The sequence below is a fragment of the Tasmannia lanceolata genome, unplaced genomic scaffold (assembly GCF_043159265.1).
Source record: "Tasmannia lanceolata isolate RefF3 unplaced genomic scaffold, GAP_Taslan_0.1 ptg000015l, whole genome shotgun sequence".
Lineage (NCBI taxonomy): Eukaryota > Viridiplantae > Streptophyta > Magnoliopsida > Canellales > Winteraceae > Tasmannia > Tasmannia lanceolata.
In genome coordinates, this window is record NW_027518692.1 from 21,132,230 (window position 1) to 21,152,684 (window position 20,455).

The following is a 20,455-nucleotide window of genomic DNA, read 5'->3' on the forward strand; positions in this document are numbered from 1 at the left end:
AAGAAATAACAATCTTAAAATACATTTTCTATTAATTAATAGGGATTTGCTAGGCGATTTTGCGGAAAGTCATTTCATGGCTGACTTTTTGCATGAGGGAACCACCACCTCAGATGAATGAAATGAATAAGACAAAATATGCTGAAAAGTGAGCTTGATGGCTGTTCTCTCGTGCAAAAGTCAGCCGCAAAATGGCTTTCCTCAAAATTGCCTACCAAATCCCTAATTAATAAGGTGCTTTTGTCTGTGATGACAGGTGTTACGTCCAAATAGCCTAGAGGACAAATTCAAGACTTCATCACTAAGTGAGGAACCCATTGTTACCGCGCCATGCCTTTTGGGTTGAAAAATGTCCGCACCAGATAACACAGGACAGTGACTGCCCTGCTTCATGACATGATGCACCAAGAGGTAGAGAAGTATACGTGATAGTCTAAGTTTAAAGGTAATTTCTTCTTTGATTGGTAAAGTATAAGGATAATGATATATTAAGTAATTAAACTTGCAGTTCACACAATCTAATTTAAAAATCAGACGGTTCAATTTGTTTTTGTTTTTAAACTTGTACTGGGTCGATTAAAAAAATTGGCCTGTTCAGGTTGAACTGGGTTGGAAACATGGGTCTAATAAACATAAAACTAAAAAATAAATAGCTAAGCAACAGAGAATTATCTTGCTAATAGTAATTACACAGTAACTGAGAATATCTTCTAATAAGAAAAGATGCCAACTCGAACAGCTACTGTATTAGGCAGATACATTTTCGCCCTGTTTGTTTTGGATTTTGAGAATCAATTTTGAGTCCAAAACTGATTATTGGACTCAAAGTTACGAGTAATTTTGGGTCCAATAATCAGTTTGGACTCAAAATCGATTAATCCAAAACAAACGCGGACTTAGTAACAAAGGAAAAGGAAAAGGAAAAAGTTAGATGGTAATCATGATTTGAGTAAAATGCAATAAATGAAGATGAGATTAATGATGGAAAAGAAATATAATCTGGTGTATTAATAAGGGACATAATCACTAAACCAACTCAAAACTCTCAGTGTGGCTCCAAATTTCCAATCAAATATCTGATTGTGACTGCATGTTTCAAACATTTGTACACATATGAAGGGAAGTTAAGGGTATCAATTCAATAGCGTAAACTTAAAATTCTGAGGACTATGGTACATATTAACATATGGTTTTCAATTCTCAGATCAATCATCTGATTATTATAATACGCCCTAAAAGAATATGCAAGTCTCAAGAAAGTAGTACTCACAGCAAGAACTAGCGTCGATTTGATCGGAGTGACTCAAAGTGGGAAGCAAGGGTGTCATAGTCGGGAAGCTTTGGGTGAACATGGCTGGAACTTCTGACTGAGTTCTCACTCGATGTTGAAACCCCGCCTGATGACTTTGGACTTTTATTGGTTCCTGATATCAGAGTCTTTGGCTTAGGCAATGTTGGGTGCTCGACTGCTGAACTGGGTTCAGCTGACTTAACTGTCTCTTTCCGAATTGAAATTTCAGTCTGGCGTAGAGGCTTAGTTGGTTGTGCAACTGATGAAATCGGTGCCAAATTCGCTCTATTTCCTGAGATTACAGTCTGGGTTAGAGGCTTGGAAAATGAATTTGTTAGAGAGGTTTTGCTTCCCACACTAAAATCAATAGTAATTGGCAGTTCAGAAACACCAGGAAACCTTGAAAAGCTACCTGTTTGAGTCGCTGATGAAGAATTTCTTGCTCTACGAGACATGCCACCTCGCAAGCCTTTACTGCCAGTAACTTGCCGTGTCTGTATCTCCTTGTCATCATCGCTATCTGATTCAAAATAAGTTATTGGGCTTTTTGAGCTCAATTCCTTTTGTACTTTTATATGTTGTTTCTGATTGTACGACTCCTGTTTACCAACATTTTGGCGTGGCTGTGGCTGTAACTCCTCGCCATCGTCACTATCTGAATCAAAATAAGTTTTTGGTCTCCTTGAGCTCAATTCCTTGTGACCTATTACATGCGATTTCTGACTGTACGAATCTTGACTGTGAGAATTTGAACGTGCTGAGGTCTTCTCCAAGGGGAAAACAGTTGGTTCTTCAATGACGTTGGGAGCTCCGTCTGTTGTTTGTTGTTGGGATGGAAGTGAAGTATCACCGGAGCTCAATTCCTCATGAACTTTTATATGCAATTTCTGACTGTACGAATCCTGATCACGAGAATTAGAACGTGCTGAGGTCTTCTCCAAGGGGAAAACAGTTGGTTCTTCAATGATGTTGGGAGTTTCACCTGCTTTTTCTTGTTGGGATGGAAGTGAAGTATCACCTGATGGACCCTTTATGTAAGGTGGCAGACTGAACCCCTTGTTTCTGAGACCACCCGTCAATCTTCCAATGTTCAACGCCCACCCACTATCATTACTCAACTCATGACCACTTTCATGGCTCTCGTCATTTGAAAATTCTGTCTCTTTGGTATAAGCAGGCAATGATGGTTCAGTGAAACTCTCCTTGGTTCTGACATCCTTGGCAGATGAAGGCTTTGAGGAATGAATGTTCTGTGGATCTTCCGCTTGCTTTTTCTTAAAATATGTTTCAGATGGTCCACCACTTTGACTCGATGACAAGCTTCCAGTGGAGACATTCTGCTTACTAGGCAAATTGCTAGACGCTGCTCTTTCTCTTGGCTTGAAATTGTCAAGCTCCTCCTCACTCTCAGAATCTAGGCCATCTGAGTCATCAAATGCTACAGGAAAAGAGTCATTGGTTTGTGATGGATTTTTACCTCTAGTAAACACTTCAGGAAACTCAGCAGGGGGGTGGGCCTCAGTGACAAAATGGAGTGGTGCACTGGAGCTGTCTCTCAGAAGGGACCCACTTCTCTGTTCTTTGGGGCTCCATGGATCCATATTAGATGAGAAACGAGAAGGTGAATTTCTCCCTTGAGTTGGAAAGTGTGAATCTGATTCCTTCTCATTATCATGACTATCTAGATCCAAATAACCCTCGCTATCTGAAGCTGACTCATCAAACAGTGGAACAGCATTATTACTGAAACTAGGTTGCGTAGTCCTTGCTTGAGTTTTGCCTTGTTCAGTACCAACTGAGAAATAGTTATTAGCATCATTTTCATATTTTCCGGCTGAATAAGAAATCTCTTCATCATTGATAGGACTAGTACTGGAATGAGGGTAAGCAGATTTGCTAGATTGTTTCTGGATACTTCCTAGTCCGAGGTCAGCCTCCTCTCTATTATGGTGAACATCTTCAACCTCAGAGAAACTTTTCCGAGAAAAAGCATCTGTGTTCTGAAAATCGACCACAGAAATGTCATCATCAAAAGAACCCATACTGGAGTGAGAGGAAACAGAAGGGCTAGATTGTTTCTTGTTGCTCCGTTCACCAAGAAAGTCGCCGTGCTCACTGTTTTTACTCTGATAGTTAAGGTTGATGGTTTCTACATCAGAGGAGCTTTTTCGAGAAAAGTTATCCATGTTTTGGAGATCGACCAATGATGCGTCATCATCAATTGGGCCAATCTTGGACTGAGAAGAATGGGGCCTACTAGATCTTCTCTCGACACTTTCCATTTCATCTCTCTGCTGATCCTGCATCCTGGGCTTCATTATGTGTGAACTTCTAGATGAATCGTAATTCTTCGATAAATCCTCAACACGATCGATCTTCAACTCTGAGCCAGTTGGTCTTGTAACCTTCCCACGGCTTGAGAGTACAGCGGCAGCCCTAGCGGCTAAACTTGCCCTCTCTGCAGATTCAGCCGCTGCCTGTGCGGCAGCAGTTGCATCCTTGAATTCCATATTCCAGTTTGGCCTATTCGAAGAAGCATTCTCATCCCTAGAAAATGACTCTCCGAATTCTTCCCGCTCAGTTCTACTTTCTGTATAAAACAGACAACAATCAATGCAATATTGTAAAAATGGATTGAGGATATTGTGGGCATTCTTCCACTAGAGCCCAAAATGGAATAATTCGTCACAAAAGAAACTCCCATACCTGAAACTCTCGGTTCAGGACGAGAAGTGGAAGGAATGGAAGTAGTATGAGTACTAGTGTTCACAGGAGGAAAGGTGTTAGAACTTGGTGATGATCTGGTAACATCATAATCAGAGAATTTTGTAGAAGGTTCATGCTTTTGGCTAGGGGTAGGTTGGAACTGGGCACTAGGAGATTCCAGAGATGTCTTACTGGCACTCTCAAATTTACTTGGTCCGTTCTGCACAGGAAGAGTTAGAAGCTTAGATCATCTATCATTATATTGGGTTTCTAGGAAAAAATATAACAGTCGAAATCATAATTCAAATATTTTACCAGCAAGTCCTCAGCAGGCTCTGTGGGCGCTCCAGGATCCCATTTGACATTATGCTCTTGGGCAATCGCAGTCAAAATCTTGATTTTTGTCTCACTATCAGGTGCTTTTGCAGAAAGCTTCTCAATGATCTGGAACAAAACATCGTGCAATCACAATAAGTAAAAAACTAGCAAGATGAAACAACGATACCTGTAAACCTTAATTAGCTCTATACTAATTAAATTCCTTGAACCCTTGATGAATTCCACTGACAGAGTGTTGCACGATGTTACTTACTGTACGGTTAACACCACTTTCAGGTCGAAGTTCAAGGGAGGCAGCAATAAACTCTTTCCCATATTTAGCTACAAAATGCTTGCGAGCGTCTAGGAGTTCGGGTATGTCTGCACATCTTGGAGATGCAAATATTACACTACTTATTGCTTCCTTCAAGTCCATGGGGCAGTTCCTGAAGAGATGACATGCAGATACTCATTAGAAAGAAACAATCCATGGCTGTGTGGTTATGCCAGTCACAAATCTGATATCCGTATACAGCATGATGATAGCAACCATTCTAGGGTCCATATTTTAATTTTTTTAAGTGTCATTTAAATATCCTTTAAGTCCCTTATGTTAGGAGGGGTACCACGGTCTTCTCCCCGGTATCACTTGGTTTCTTTAAGTTGTAGGTGTTTAAAATGGGAGCCCACGAGTGTATTATGAAAGTGATAGGGGTATTTAAGTCCTTTTTAATTAATCACTTAAAGCTGGTTAGTCAAGGGCCCACTTTGCAACTTAAAAGACGTCTTAGTGGACTATTTGTGGTAGGAATGGTCCATGTAATGAGAGTCTAAAGTCATTAGGAGTTTGAGTTGAATTAGAAGTTTTATTCCAAAAAGAAATGTAGTATATTAGTTTTATTCCACTTTGAGGTCTTTTTTTTTCAATTTTTCTATAGTTTGCATAACCTGTAGATATGAAATGCCGATTGGCCCAGAATACAGTTGAATAAGAATAAAAATTAATGTTTTCTTATGTTGATAGGGTGTGGTGCTTCATATTAGGTCAATTTTCTATCCCTAAACTCATCTTTGTCTTCCTTTCTTTATCTTCTCTATCTTTTCTCCTCATCTTTTTTCTTCTAGTTCCTCTTTCTTTTCTCTCATCATCCCTCATCTCTTTCTCCTTTCCTATTTTATATCCCTACTTGCTTGCCTTTCCTTCCCTATTCCACTCCCTTACATCTTTTTCACCCCACTTAGTTGGGTTCATAAATGTTCATGGTTGGGTTCATAAACCGCTTCCCTTTCTTATTCTATCTCTTCTTTCTTCATCTTGATCTCTGTGACCTTAATCTCTTTCTTGATCTTTGTTGAGAGATGGAAGATAAGAGAAAATGTGAGTTAGAGAGTGACTCCCCCTCACTAATGTGTGCGCGTGTGTATGACAGACAAATATAATGAACAAACTACCCTTAAGCACATATACACCATCTAACACTCTCCCTCAAGCTGCGATGTATATATCATACATTCCTAGCTTGTTCCAAATATAGCTCAACTTTACCTTACTCAGTGGCTTAGTAAACACATCAGCTAGTTGATCCACCGATCAAGTAAAAATTGTGCATATCTCAACCTACTCTGATTCCATGTTGAGAGATGGAAGATAAGAGAGAATGTGAGTTAGAGAGTGACTTCCCCCTCACTAATGTGTGTGTGTATGAGAGACAAATACAATGACCAAACTACCCTTGAGCACACATACACCTAATGATCTTGATCTCTTTTTTTTTATCTTGATGCGTTTCTCGATCTCCTTCTTGACCATGACTATCTATTCTTTCTATCTTTTTCTCTTGGACGTCATGGATTCATATCAATTTCGTATTAGAGCCTAGGTTCATATCAATTTTGTATCAGAGCTAGATTCACATAAATTTGACATCACGGCTAGATTTACATCACATGAGTTGAAGGTGCAGGGCAATAGGGAGCTCTCTGATAGACTGTTGTTGAACTTCACCACAGTGTGTCATGGGGTAGAAAGGAGGCCACCTTGTGCATGTGGTTGGCCACCCTAACCTTGATACATAGAAGGGGAAGCACCGTGATCTCCTTACTGCAAAAACTGTTGGTACTGAGGGTATCCTCGGCCATGACCTTGATCGTGGCTTAGGCAATGACCACATCCTCGTCCACTCTGATTGATGGAAGAATGAAAGACCTCAAAGGTATTGCTGATGACGTCTGGGATGTAAGAGTCTGGGAGGGTGAACATTAAAGTACACACGGCATACTCATCCTCAAGTCCTGAAGAGTGTAACAAACATTGTTCTTGTCATCTATTGGCTGTTGTATAGCGATGAACTGCTGAAACAAGGTGTGTTCATCTTCACTAGGTTTTCTTGAATAGTTTGTTTGTCTTTCTTGCTACTATGAAGTTGCACCCAAAGTGGCATCTTTCGAGCTTCAGACTGCATAGAATAGATCGCATGGTTTGAGCCATACAAAAAGAAGTTAATCACAGGCATACGAATCTTCATAATCGGGTTTAGCCCAAAGGGAAGTCCTGATCGCATTGAATATTTCAGAATTGGAATCATAAGCGGCCTTTACTTCACCTTCCTCTAATTTCACAAACTCATCGGGAATCATAGCTACCCCTTCAAGGTGATCAATGGATTTTGTATGTAGGAATGACTGAGATGATTTATCCTTTCCATAAAAGAAAGATATCATGAAGGCATGGGTTGAGCCATACGAAAAAAAGTTAATCACAGGCATACCAATCTTCATAATTGGGTTTAGCCCAAAGGGAAGTCCTGATTTCATTGGATATTTTAGAATTAGAATCATAAGTGGCCTTTACTTCACCTTTCTCTAATTTTACAAACTCATCGGGAATCATAGCTACGCCTTCAAGGTGATCAAGGGGTTTTGTTTGTAGGAATGACTGAGATGATTTATCCTTTCCATAAAAGAAAGTTATCATGTGATAACTAGATATTGACAAGATTGGAAATAATATTCATAGAGGATTGAATAGGACAAAGAAAGCTTGGAAGAAATGGAAACCATGCTACAGGGTAAACATATATGGAGTATGAAAACATAAGAGAGGTGGTAATAAATGGGATCAATAGTATGCAAGGCTGGAGTGGAAGATCTAAGGCTTGGAAGGGATTTGGGTGAGAAGAGAGGAGTTTTTGATTTTCGATTTCTTTGCTAATGTGCATCTATTTACTTAAGTGAATGCTAATGTGCACCTCTTTTAAGTGAAAAGGGAAGCGGGTCATTGTTAAGAGAGAGAGACACTTAGGTGAGTTGCTATTGTGCACCTCAATTAAGTTAGGCTTATTTTAGCAAAGGGAAAGGGAAGAAAGAAAATGCAATGAAAGAAGACTGTAACCCTAAAACCAATTTGTAGGCATGGGTTTTGAAGATCCAGATAAGGGAGAAAGAAATATGAGGAAAAATAACGGAGAAGATAAAAAAAATCTTCAAGGAAAAAAATCTTCAGTAGAAAAGGTAAGTTAGAAGATAAGAGAGAATGAAGGAAATGAAGAAAAATATAGGGATGAAGAGATAAATACCTTGTTGTGATGGGGAGAAGAGGAATTCTCAATCTTGATCATCTTGCTTTGGTACCATGTAAAAAGTTGCTATAATCTAATTCGTATATGAGATAGAGAATAGAGAATAGAGAAGGACGAATAATTTCAATTAACTTAATAAAAAAATGTTTCATGCGGCATAGAGAATAGGAAGAATTCCTTCATTAAATTTTTGATTCAGCACTTCATTATGGTTACAGTACAAACAAAAGAATGAAACTCTGGGGGAAACCACAAAAGCCATGGGGAAGGAAAGCAGTGGAATGAAGAAAGAACAGAATAAAATTGGTGTTTGTAAGGGTTGAATTTCCCACGACCCACATTCTTTATATATAAACTTCATTTAAACATAATTACATTCTTGCCATTAGAGCCACCCACAATGGGCTCCACCCAGGTAAGGTCAATGAAATTAAAGGGATAACACTAAATCTTCAATGTAAATATTACTTAACTACCTTAATTCTTAACACTTCTCGAGCTGGAGCATAGATATCATCCATGCCCAGTTAAACATAATTATATTCTTGCCATTAGGGCCACCCACAATGGGCTCCATCCAGCTAAGGTAAATCTTAACACTTCTCGAGCTGGAGCATAGATATCATCCATGCCCAGTTAAACATAATTATATTCTTGCCATTAGGGCCACCCACAATGGGCTCCATCCAGCTAAGGTAAATGAAATTAAAGGGATAACACTAAATCTTCAATGTAAATATTACTTAACTACCTTAATTCTTAACACTCCTCTAGCTGGAGCATAGATATCATCCACGCCCAGCTTAGAACAAATACTATCAAACTAATTACGACCAAGTGAGTCTGAGAATATATTTGACAACTGATCTTTGGACCTCACACAAGAGTCGATATTAGTTTGCTAGTGACCTTTTCACGAACAAAATGGCAATCTACCTCAATGTTCTTAGTCCTCTCATGGAATACCAGATTACTAGCAACGTAAGTAGCTACCTGATAATCATAGAATACCTCCATTGGCTTTGAAACAGAAAACTCCATCTCTTCCATCAGAATTTTCAACCACCTCGACTCACATGCATTGTGAGACCTCGCACAATGCTCATTTTCTGCACTAGCCTCTTGCTAACCATCTGATTAGATGAATTTTAAGTATTCAATGTGGATCATTGGTCATACTTTTCCCTATCCATTTTTAGTACTCGGAGGTCAGAATTACTCTTGTTGGAGTTAGGACCAATTGGTTAATGAAGTTTTCATCGGGCGCAATAGGTGAACATTATGGACCACATACACATCACATGTTTTTTTCTTTTGAACAATACATATGTGTCACATGTTTCAAATTAAACATGATCGCACAAAAAGGAAAATAAGTACCTTAACAGTTAACACCGAGTAATTTCCCATTCCTATAAACATATATATAAACATGTATAGATGGATTGATAGATAGAAGTGATGATAGCAGGACACCGCAGGAGGGACGACCTCTGGCTGCCTGCATGTGGAACAGACTGTGTAGGGGTGGTCTTGCCCGCATGCAAGGTGCGCAGCTAGTGGTCATCTTGATTCTTGACCTAACGTCTCCCTTGTGGTGTTGCCAAATCATTTTCCAAAATATATTTGTGTGTGTGTGCGCGCGCGCGCACATATAATGTATCTATAATTTCATATCAAAGAATTCAATCTAATCAACTTTTACAAAAAGGAGTAAACTGTATATCGATGATGTGTATGCGATCATTATAGATAATAACAATGTTCCAAATTTGACAACACTACTAGTAGGATAGCTGTCATCACTAATGACTTCGGTGACCTTGACACGAGACAATGCCGGAGCAGGTATCAATACCTCCTAGATATTTGTGTATATTGTAGTTCTTCGACATTTCTACTACCTAATTTGTAGTCGTGAATACTTTATGCTCTTTTTTTAACTGTAAATTGAAAAGTTGAAAGCAATATAAGTATTCTGACATGTGAACCATATATTCTGCTTGCCGGTTGTAAATCAAAAGAATTGCGAATTGTGGTTCTTGCGACTGAAACATATTTCCCATATCTTTGAGCCTACAAGACTATAACTTATAAAATTTATCCTTTTAACTTAATTATGTTGTTAGTTAGAAAGATTTTTTTTTAGTTTGAACTTATTCAGAGCAAAAACTAGAATAATGGTATGCTGTTAGTTCGCAGGAAGTTGTGAAGTTTGAACTTCTGGTCGTTTCACACTAGCTTTTTTAACACCTCTTTTTATATTTCTCAAAACTGTGTACTTGTGGTTGTTTAAGTCGCACCAGCTTTTTTAACATCTCTTTTTATATTTCTCAAAACTTTGTAACTTATTTAGAACAAAAACTTGAATAATAAAAACTTTGTAACTTAATTAGAGCAAAACTTGAATAATGTGATTGGCTGAATCAAGTATTCAACCAAATCCCAATTCGACTCAATTCTCAGGCATTCATTGAGTCAAAGTCAAGTTCTGACTTCCTACATTGATTGTGGATTCAATTAGCATGTCCTGGTTTTCTAACCAAATGCAGAATGGCACGCACGCGCGCGTGCGCACAGATACACACAGAGAAAAACAAACATGCATTAGAGGTTTATTGTACATGGATCTCAACAAAAGCTGAAAATATCAAGATTGGAAAATATAAATGTGATATGATAATCAAAATCATAGGTTTATACATACTTTTGTGACTCAATAATTGGCAAGCGAGCTACAATGAGTTCACAGTATAGTTCAATGATATCATAAGCTGCCATCGTCTTCTCTTCCCTGACTACGTGTTCAACCTGAAATACAATGAAAAGTTTGATCAAAATCACCCATGGAACCATCATCATTCTTTCAAAGAAGTCTCAATAAAACTAACTCAAGCACTCCCCTTTAGATATTACATGCTAACAATCCACATCATTCACACGACTGTTGCATAAAAATGGAATATTCCAGAAATAAATGGTACCAATATCTCAAAGATACCCCTATAGTGAAAGCACATGAGCTAGAATATGAATTAAATTTTTGGAAAAAAAATTCAAGCATATGGCAAGGAATTATGTACAAAAGCTATTTGTAACTACTATCTAAGCAAAGAAATGGTCCAAAAGAGGTATACAAGTAATATATGTATGCTTAAAAAAGGAATGGTATCAGGGGTTAGAAAGTAGTGCTTCAGAAGCAACTCAATCGAAGGCTCAACTTGACCAAGTTTTACATCGACTCAATGAAGAACCTATGAGGCTATAACATGTTGGAAACTAAAGATAACAGTAAGTGAGATTCTTGAATTAACTCGACAAGTGATCAAAACCTCAACAAGTTCTTAAAATCTCGCCCGGTGCTTATAGACATGGGCTCTGTTAGGGCCAAGACCGACTAACTCAACCAAGTTCAGAGATGGGCAGGTGAGTTTGAACAGTGGTTAGCACAAATTACAACAATTTACATATGAATATGAACACGCTTTTAACTATAGAGGAAAAGAAGCCCAGATGGTGTCAAGAGTTTCTGCAGTTATAATAAACTCCGATGCAATCCCAATTTTCAAGTGTTCACACATGAAGGTTTTGCAACCTTTAAAAAAAAAACATTGCATGAACATAATTAGTTAAATACAAAATCTACCAATTTAATCCAAGTAAGATACAGCAAAAATACTATTATATAATACAAATATTGTTATGATCAAACTTCAAATCAGTGTTTAACCTTTAATGACTCCATGACATGGACTTACTCATCTAGTGGCCCTAGCTGGTTAATTCATCCATTTTATTGATTTGTCGCAGATGATACAAATGATTTTTCTTCAGTAGGATAAATTTATCATTTCTCAACCAGTTTCTCTCAGATTCTGATTTACGTGATAGGGGCGAATCAGGCTGACTTGAGCAAGTCAGTGACTGATTAGAAAAATATTTTAAACAACTGTTTCAAATAGATAAATGATTGGAGCATAGCAAGCAACCAACTAACTCGAAATGTTGAGTTCTACAAAGAAGACAGAGACCATGATGAGCTGTAACAGTACCAAAACAGCTCCAAGATCTGCCACAAATTCCAAACCAAATTGATTTATGGAAACACAAGCGATTATGATCATCGGTTGAAAGGAAGTCCCACAAATATGCCTCCATGGCTACCAAAGAGCTGTTGTCACAGTCAACAACTCTACCAAAACTACTACCCTCTCGCCTTCTATGTCAACCCTCAAACCAGATGCCAGCTCAGAAGACTTCAATACGTACTTCAAACTCCTTCCTTGATCTAACGAATTGGAGACCTGGTGATGCTATATCTCCCAACTTAAATCCTTCAATAAGACCCAATGTTTTGCCTAAAGCCTTACCCACAACCATAAAAGAAAAGGTAATGACGGATCTCCTCACCTTAATCTATGTTACATGGAGATGGTTACGACTGTCGGAATCTAACATCGGTATGAACTATGAAGTGTGAATTCAGCCAGCCCCAAAAAATGAAATCGTGGATTCAGCTATATACATTAAATAAATGGAAAATAAATTATTTCTGAACAAAAACAATAATTAAGAGCAATATATCATGGAATGACTAGAAAATTTAAGCAAGATCACTACAAAAAATCTTCATTCGAACTAGAAAATTATAAAGCAATTAAACATAACCATATGAGAATTCATTTATTCAAAATTTTAATAAGTAAAAAACATACCTCGTAATCCAGCCAAAAATCCACTACAGAAGTTGTTGAAAGGTTTCCCCAAAAATATATAAAGAAAAACATTACATCACACCATATTTTTCATAAAAAATCACAGCAGGATCCCAAGATTTTCTTGTGGGATTCTGACCACCATTTGGCAAAAAATCAAGTAGAAAAAACAATTGAAATACTTTTTCCATTCAAAATAGAAAATTATAAAGCAAGAAAACAAAAACACACCAAATGTCATTTAATTCAATTTTTTTTTTTAAAAGTAAGAAATGACCTTGTGTAGAAGAATTGGATAGGATTCATTAGATGAAGGGTTTTAAGTTTCAGGTTTAAGTCACTTAAGTGACTTTTCATGCATCACAAATACGGCCCACTCATTTATGCCATTAGACAGGGTTTTAAGTTTTAGGTTCAAGTCACTTTAAGTCATTTATGCCATTGATTGTAATTTTCCGTGATTCAGGTGAATAAAAGAAGTTTATGGGGTTGGGTTTTCACACACACGAACAATATATCCCTCTCCTCACATTGTCTCTTTCTCTTCCTCTGCTTCCATCTCCTTCTATTTCCTATTTCTGGTCCAACTACTTCACCTTTAATCTTAAGATTTATAACATGGTCTAAATCAGAACCCTAGGCTTTCTCTTCCTCTTCTAATCTAAATCTAGATCAGAACCCTAGGCTTAGATCTCGAGCTTTTCCTTTTTCCGTGAGTCGAGGATCAAGATGGATAGCAGGTTACATTGCATGGAGAAAAACCAAGGTTGTGTTTTTCACTTTATTCCGTGCTATCGATGATTTCTCTGGATGAGATAATTTTTGCTACCGGTTATGGAAGGGCAAGCAATATTTGAGATTAACCAAAGGATAAGCACTCGCACGAGAAGTAGTCACAATGGCCACATACGATTGATGATTACAACACTTATGCTCAACGGAAGAAATTATTTAGAGTGTGTGCAGTGCGCCAGAATGTTTATTGGTACCCAGAAAAAGTTGGGTTATAGAACCGAAAAGGTTAAAGAACCTATAGAACCTTATCCATCGGTCCATCCTATGACCAATGGGGAAGTAAGAACCTTGCAGTTATGACTTGGTGTTTACATTCGATGTAGCCTGGTATTAGCAGAAGCCTTCTTTTCTTGAAGTTTGTGAAGGATATATGGGATGTTGTAGCTCTAACAATCCCAGTATGACATAATGAATGGAATACACTTTGTCAAAAGATTATCTAACTCCATGGATTTGATTGGCCCTAGCTACCCATTTCATCTTCAACTCCCTTTTTGGATAGGCAAGATGGAACCAAACCCGTGACGCTCAAGATTGCAATAAATAGCAGCATCTAATTGGCCAAGCTAGCATGAGAACTTGAACACGAAGCCTTTAGATTTGCTCTGAACAAAAAATTTTCACGAATACCAAGCACAGTTACATAAGTTTCCAAGTAGAACTAAGGAGTCAATTCAACTTTCAACAGATTACTTCTACTTGAGGACCTAAAATAGAAGATGTATTTTTACATGTGTGATGTGTGTTTAACTCCATTATAAGGTTAGAAGCAGTGGACCTCGAATGGGTCCAAGAAGATTTGTCTGCCCTTTGCCAGCAAGGGAATAAACAACTAATGAAGCTGAGCATTTGGCTATGGTGTATCAATGCCACACTTCGTATTGTTGATTGCATTTGCAAGGCAAAAAAACCACAAATGAAAAAGGTTCCATATATAGCAAAGTTTGCAAGTTAAATAATTGAAGGTAGGATAGCTAAGGAGTGTTCAACATATGTCACAGGGAAAAATAATTCAATAACTCAAAACACATCTACTCTTCAAACTTGGATGTTCAGACTAAATTAATAGACAGGTATCAAACTGATTAGCACGATTCTTGTTTGTTCAAGGGGCCAGTCCCAGAGAGTCCTCTATAAGTGGCCATCAAGATTGTAAATTCTTGTGCACCTGTGTTTTTATCAGTTAAGATAATTCCTTTTTTTTTTTTAAATTTCTCTGCATTGAACTTCAGTTCAATCTACTGATCAGACCTTTATTCACGGATTTCATTGCAAAATCGTGACTTTTCTAACACAGTTAGAAAGGCATCATTCAAATCACAACATAGTAACAATCAGCCACAAACTACTCATTCTCATATTGAACTGGTTCTTGGTTCAGCAAAAAATCTTTTAAGATCCTAAACTACACAATCGTACAGAAAGAGAAATCAGATACTCAGAACAATAATTCAATTATAAGAAAAAAAAAATCTAAGATTAAAAATAAAAATACATTTAGACAAGATTCAAAGGTTCAACATGCATTTCAACAAAAACTGAAACTGTAAAAGTTAAGTTAATCAAACAGAGCCAAATATTTTAATTTTGAAGGTTAAGTTGAAAAAACACAAACTCGAATCATCGCCGTCTGCTCCTGGCCCGACTCAAGAAGGTGAGCCAAATCCCTCTTCATCTGCCTCAATTGGACTTCCCTTTTGTTCTTTAGAAGCTTTATACGAGCAACCGCAAGCTTCAAAGAGGTCTTGCTGTTCACACAACCAATTCATGTAAAGCAAACCATTCCATTTACATGTTTAAATATAAATGATTAGATAACACCAATTGTGATTAAAAAAAATGATTAGATAACACCAACTCTAACAGCTTATGGCCTTGTTCGTTTTAGATTATGGCAACCAATTGTCAGTCCCAAAACTTTTATTGGACTCAAATTAAATGCAATTTTGAGTCCAATAAATTTTTTTGGACTGACAATCGATTGCCATAATCTAAAATGAACAGGGTCTTACCAAACCAATTATTGGACTCAATTTAAAACGTAATTTTGAGTCCAGTAATCGGTTAGGCATTCACAATCTGTTGTCATAATCTTAAACTAACAAGGCATAAGATTTTGGTATAATTGGTTGTTTATCATGGTATCACAGCTATTGCCTTGCGGCAGGTTCTAGATTCAAAACCCAACAACTCCTTGATATTAAAAATCTGCATCTACGCACCAAAAAAAAAAGAAAAAAGAAGATGGCTCACACATAAGGCGGATTGTTGAAGTATAAATGATTAAATAGCACAAACTCTAACAGCATAAGCTTTTGGAGTAACTGGTTATTTCTCAGTACAATCGATTAAACGCTCAAAAAAAATAAAATTGTTCCAGAACTAAAAGCTAGATCAATAAATGACAAAGAATTCAAGCAATTCAACCAAGTTTCCTCTAAAAACTGAGAGAATTAACAATCCTTATGCCAGATTTGACTTAATTCAGATCATCACATAAAAAAATAAATCTAGGGTTTATAGATGGGATGATGATTTTACCATTTCCCGGGCTTGAAACTCCTGGAAAGCATTTTTTTGAAGCGAATTCTTGACGAATTGTTTCTTCTCCTTCAGATCGCGACAAGATCGTATTGTTCTCGAATCGAATTGTGGTGATTTTTGGAAGTGAAAAAAGAGAGATCTAATGTCGGAAAAATCACAAGGGTTTTTTTTTTTCTTCTTCTTCTTCTATTAACGTTGGCGCGTGTACTGATTGGATTTTTCAGTGTTTATATACGAAGAAAAGAATCAGACGAAAAGGTTCAGAGCGCGTTCGATTCGGATTCTCATCGAAGCTTCCGTGTTTATGCAGCTTCGTTTTTATATTGAGTGGTGTCATTATCAAAATACAGCAGTGAGGAAATGGGACCCCCCTTTTTTCAAGGGATAAGCAGGGCATGTGACTCTCGTTGCCTCACCAAATAAGGAAACAACGGTAATCAGCGTACATAGGGGCCATTTGGATATATGGATTTCATAATCCAGGATTGTAAAATCCAGGTTTGAGCTTTTAAGATACTGGATTTTACAATCCTTTTTTTTTGGCTAGGTAAGCTGGAATCGAACATGCCCAACCCCTTGGATTTTACAATCCTTGATTTTAAAATCCAGGTTTGAGTTTATAAATTCAGGATTTTAATATCCTGGATTTTAAAATCCATGCATCCAAACGGCCTCATAGGATTTTTGGTGTAAATTGCTTCATTCAAACATTTATAACAATTTTATCATAGAAATTTGGGTGTACATTCTCTTACTTTCTTTACCTTCAGTGTTCAACTCATCGATTGGACGGTCAGGATCATCTGATAAGTACGATCTTCTGGCCACTCCTCCACCTTCACAATAAAGCCTACACAATGAAGAGTTTGGATCATGCTAATGCCATTTGGGTGGGACCAGATTAGGCTTCTCAAGCCATTCCCTTCATTTTTTTATTGTTCATCGTAGAAAAAGGATGGTGCTTGGTAAACTCTTTTTCCATGGAATGTTTTTTTTCCAAAAAATAAAGAAGTTTTCCCTGCTTTCAAAGGAAAAAAAATGTAATCAAACAATGGAAAAACAAGAAACATGGAAAAAAATAAAATAAAACTCCTGCACTCCAAATTGGGTGTTAGAGAAGAAAAACAGCTCACGAAAATTGAATTTCAAGAAATTTGAGTTCGTGAAGCTGACAAGTTTGACCAAATAAAATTTCATTGTAATTCGCATTGACCGAGTGGGTGTGGGGATATCATTTTTATACATAGTAGCATTCTTGACCTATGACTCTGTGACATGCACAGATGTAAGGGTGTGGGGATATCATTTTTATACATACTATCAATCTTGACCTATGAGTCTATGACATGCACAGGTGTAATATTTTGGTCACAAATTGATGGCATGACCTGATTTGCAAATTTCACTTAAACATGATGACTTTATTTGCAAATTGTCAAACTAAAAGACTGTTTTTGCAAGTAAAGCAAAGTAGAGGACTTCTTTTGCAAAAATCCCTTAACTTAAATTCGAGCAAAAATCAATGTAATCCTTAGATAATACAACATGGAACACAGATAATTCAAGATATATAGAAAACAAAGTCGACAAACAAGAGGTAAAACTAATTCAAGACAAGCTATCCATGACAACAGGCAACCTAGGACATGGTTTTATTCTAGGTTTGATTATCCTACAATCAAAACTCTCCATACTGTATCGTTCAGGACAGTATATTACCATGGTTTTAAATTTCGGTTTTGGTACCGGTTTCGGACCCCACCGAAATCGAAAATTTGACTGAAATTTTGAAATTTCGGTAATTTCAGTCAAAATTTTGGTAAAATATTAAATTAATTAAAAAAAAAAGGTTTTTGGGTGAAATTTCAGAATTTCAGGTATGTGCCAACTAGCACAAAGTATCATTCCAGGTTAGATTATCCTACAATCAAACAGCCCTATACTGTATTGTTCATCGAGAAATTATATGGTGGCCGACCGTGAAGTCCCGTCAAGGGGCTGCTATTGGATCAAATATCAAGGGTGGTACCGTTTTGACGATACTTGACGGTCGGACGCCATATAAAAACTCTTGTTCAACCTTAAAATAATGTAAAAACAATGAGGATAGTAATGGAGCTTTGAGCTCAGATTCTATTGGCATGAACAAATTGGCTCCTACTCAAAAGTTACAATTCAAGCTTTAGAACCTATTCAAAGAAATAGGTTATATGGATGGAAGGTGTTAGGCACCATCAATGCCCAGGAAATCCTGGTCTCCATATCTGATATACTATAATATGAAAACCTATTCTTTGAGATTTTGAAATTCCTAGTCCTAAAGTTGAAAGCTTGAAAATGCCTCGAAAGACAGTTCCTAGCTGAACATTCCAAGTACCATGTTCAGGTCCTATCACCACTGCCCAGTGTATTCCGTGGTCTTGTCCCGGCACCAATTTGACCAGTACACAAATTCTGACGCTTCTCTCATCGTGGAAATACAGGTCCAAACTGGGTAAGAGATTTTTTTTCAAGATTCCATAAATCACTTAATGTACATTAGAGTACAACAGGAGAAAACTAGATTATTGGCAACGAAATGGTCAAGGCCACAAAATGCCATCAATCCCAACAGATCATGGAGATGGTTTTTGAGTCGCATCCTTTCTATGTTGAAGCTCAATGAATGAACGGTTTACATCTTCAAACAAAGTGGCCTCCTGAATTTTCTAAAAAAATATGAGGTATGCATGCAGGTGAGGCAGGCATAGTTTACAATGCGTATGTTAGTAGGTGATCAATTATTTTGGAAAATACAATAAAGCCCAACTAGTTCGAAGATTCAAACTATTCAGTTGTGAGGCCTTAAAGTTATTGAACTGTGCCCCAAAAATTAGCTCCTTTGGATGATCCTAACCCTCCACTCTACAGATAAACTACACAATATATCTCTATCGATCGAAGACGTAGTTCACCCACTGGAGATGATTTTTTTAGTACCATGTGTTCACGTTGAGGCCTAGCTACAAGCTGAATGCTTTGGATCTTTGAAAAAGGTGGGCCCGGCCACTCTATTAAAAAAAAAAAAAAAAACTCTCCGATCTGTAGAGTTTGATCGGAGGGTTTGGATCATCCTATGGAAATAATTTTATGGGCAGGGCTTATTTACATTAGATACGCGTACCCGAGGCATGTAAAAAAAAAAAAAAAAAAAACCAAATCGATCGGCCAGACTTACTACCCCTTCTTTAAGATTCTCACTTTTCTCTACTTCCTTTCCATACTTACTACCCCTTCTTTAAGATTCTCACTTTTCTCTACTTCCTTTCTATACTTACTACCCCTTCTTTAAGATTCTCACTTTTCTGTACTTCCTTTCTCCCTTTCTAATCCAATGGCAAGTGATGAAGAAAAAGAATTTATCAAAAACATTATACGAGATCTAAGGAACCCTCATGGAGGCTCTCATGACATGGTCACTCAACAAATCGAGCAGATGCAACTGAATGAAGGTTTTTTTTTTTTTTTTTTTTCTTGATTCTTCAATTTTTTTTTATTGGGTTTTCTTGTTTATGTAAGAGTGTCATTTTTTTCTACTCTTTATTTGCAGATTTCAAGAATGCGAGAAATAAGATGATCGAGTTTCAAGACAAAATCATTTCTCAACAAGACAATAGAATTTCTCAAGAGCTTACTGGTAAAATACTCAAATCTTTTTTTTTTTCTTTTTTTTTTTGTATATTTTTTGTATTTTGTTTCTTGTGTTTTGTTATGTAAGACTGAGATTTTATTTTTTTTGCTTTCTATATACAGCTATGAAGAATTCCGTGCGTCAGCTTCGTGACAGACTTTCCCATCTTCAAGAACTTAATGGTAAAATTCTTGATACTTTTTTTAATAGGATTTTTGCCGCTTCTTTAAAATAGTTGCTAAAATAGTTGATTTTTTAAAATGAATATTTTAACCTGCAAAATTTCTAAAGATAATCACATACTAAAAAAAATATTATCTCCCCTAAATTTTTGGCAAAATATTCGGCTCCGGAATTTTTTGATTCTTGAGACTTTTGTGGAATTTCCGCAAGAAACCCATGTTTGGTTGGTGGGCCCAAAATAATCCGAGGAACCAAAATAACCCCGCACGAAACCCCAGGAAGGAAAAAAAAAACTCCTAGGAACCAAAAATAAGCTTGGAGAAGAATTTTTTTATTCCCAACAGTTCAAGCAACCATAGTCCGGTCAACCAAACATGGGATTTTTATTTTACCGGATTACTTCCAGGGAGTTTTTTTCCCCACCAATCTCCTATGAAGTTTTTTGTTCCACAAAAATCCCAAGAACCAAAAAAATTCTGGCAACCAAATGGAGGTTAACCTTATCCTGACTTCTAACTTTAGGCTCCATTTTGATTAGAAGAAAAATAACTCACGAATTTTTATTATTTTTCTTTATTAGTTAGCTTTAGATGGAAATGATTTTCTTGGAAACAAATTTTCTTCCAAAAATTTGGAGGGATGGCATGGTAAATTG

General features: G+C 37.0%; 1 protein-coding gene across 1 annotated transcript; it reads right to left on the bottom strand.

Moving 5' to 3' along the window:
* Positions 1-1,051: 1,051 nt before the first annotated feature.
* LOC143845350 (uncharacterized) lies at positions 1,052-16,245 on the bottom strand. The gene is made up of 8 exons (XM_077353659.1): positions 15,945-16,245; positions 15,019-15,151; positions 10,601-10,704; positions 4,590-4,761; positions 4,313-4,441; positions 3,998-4,217; positions 1,704-3,881; positions 1,052-1,583 (listed from the first exon to the last, which is right to left on the bottom strand). Exons 1-8 carry the CDS (start codon positions 15,974-15,976, stop codon positions 1,279-1,281), a joined length of 3,273 nt encoding a protein of 1,090 aa, XP_077209774.1. The 5' UTR covers positions 15,977-16,245; the 3' UTR covers positions 1,052-1,278.
* Between the last annotated feature and the right edge of the window lie 4,210 nt (positions 16,246-20,455).

Excerpts from the sequence above, each read along its gene's own strand:
- LOC143845350 (XM_077353659.1), bottom strand. The coding sequence starts at position 15,976 with ATGCTTTCCAGGAGTTTCAAGCCCGGGAAATG. Across the intron at positions 4,762-10,600 it reads CCAATTATTGAGTCACAAAA|GAACTGCCCCATGGACTTGA; the intron begins GTATGTATAAAC and ends TCATCTCTTCAG. Across the intron at positions 3,882-3,997 it reads TCCTGAACCGAGAGTTTCAG|AAAGTAGAACTGAGCGGGAA; the intron begins GTATGGGAGTTT and ends TGTTTTATACAG.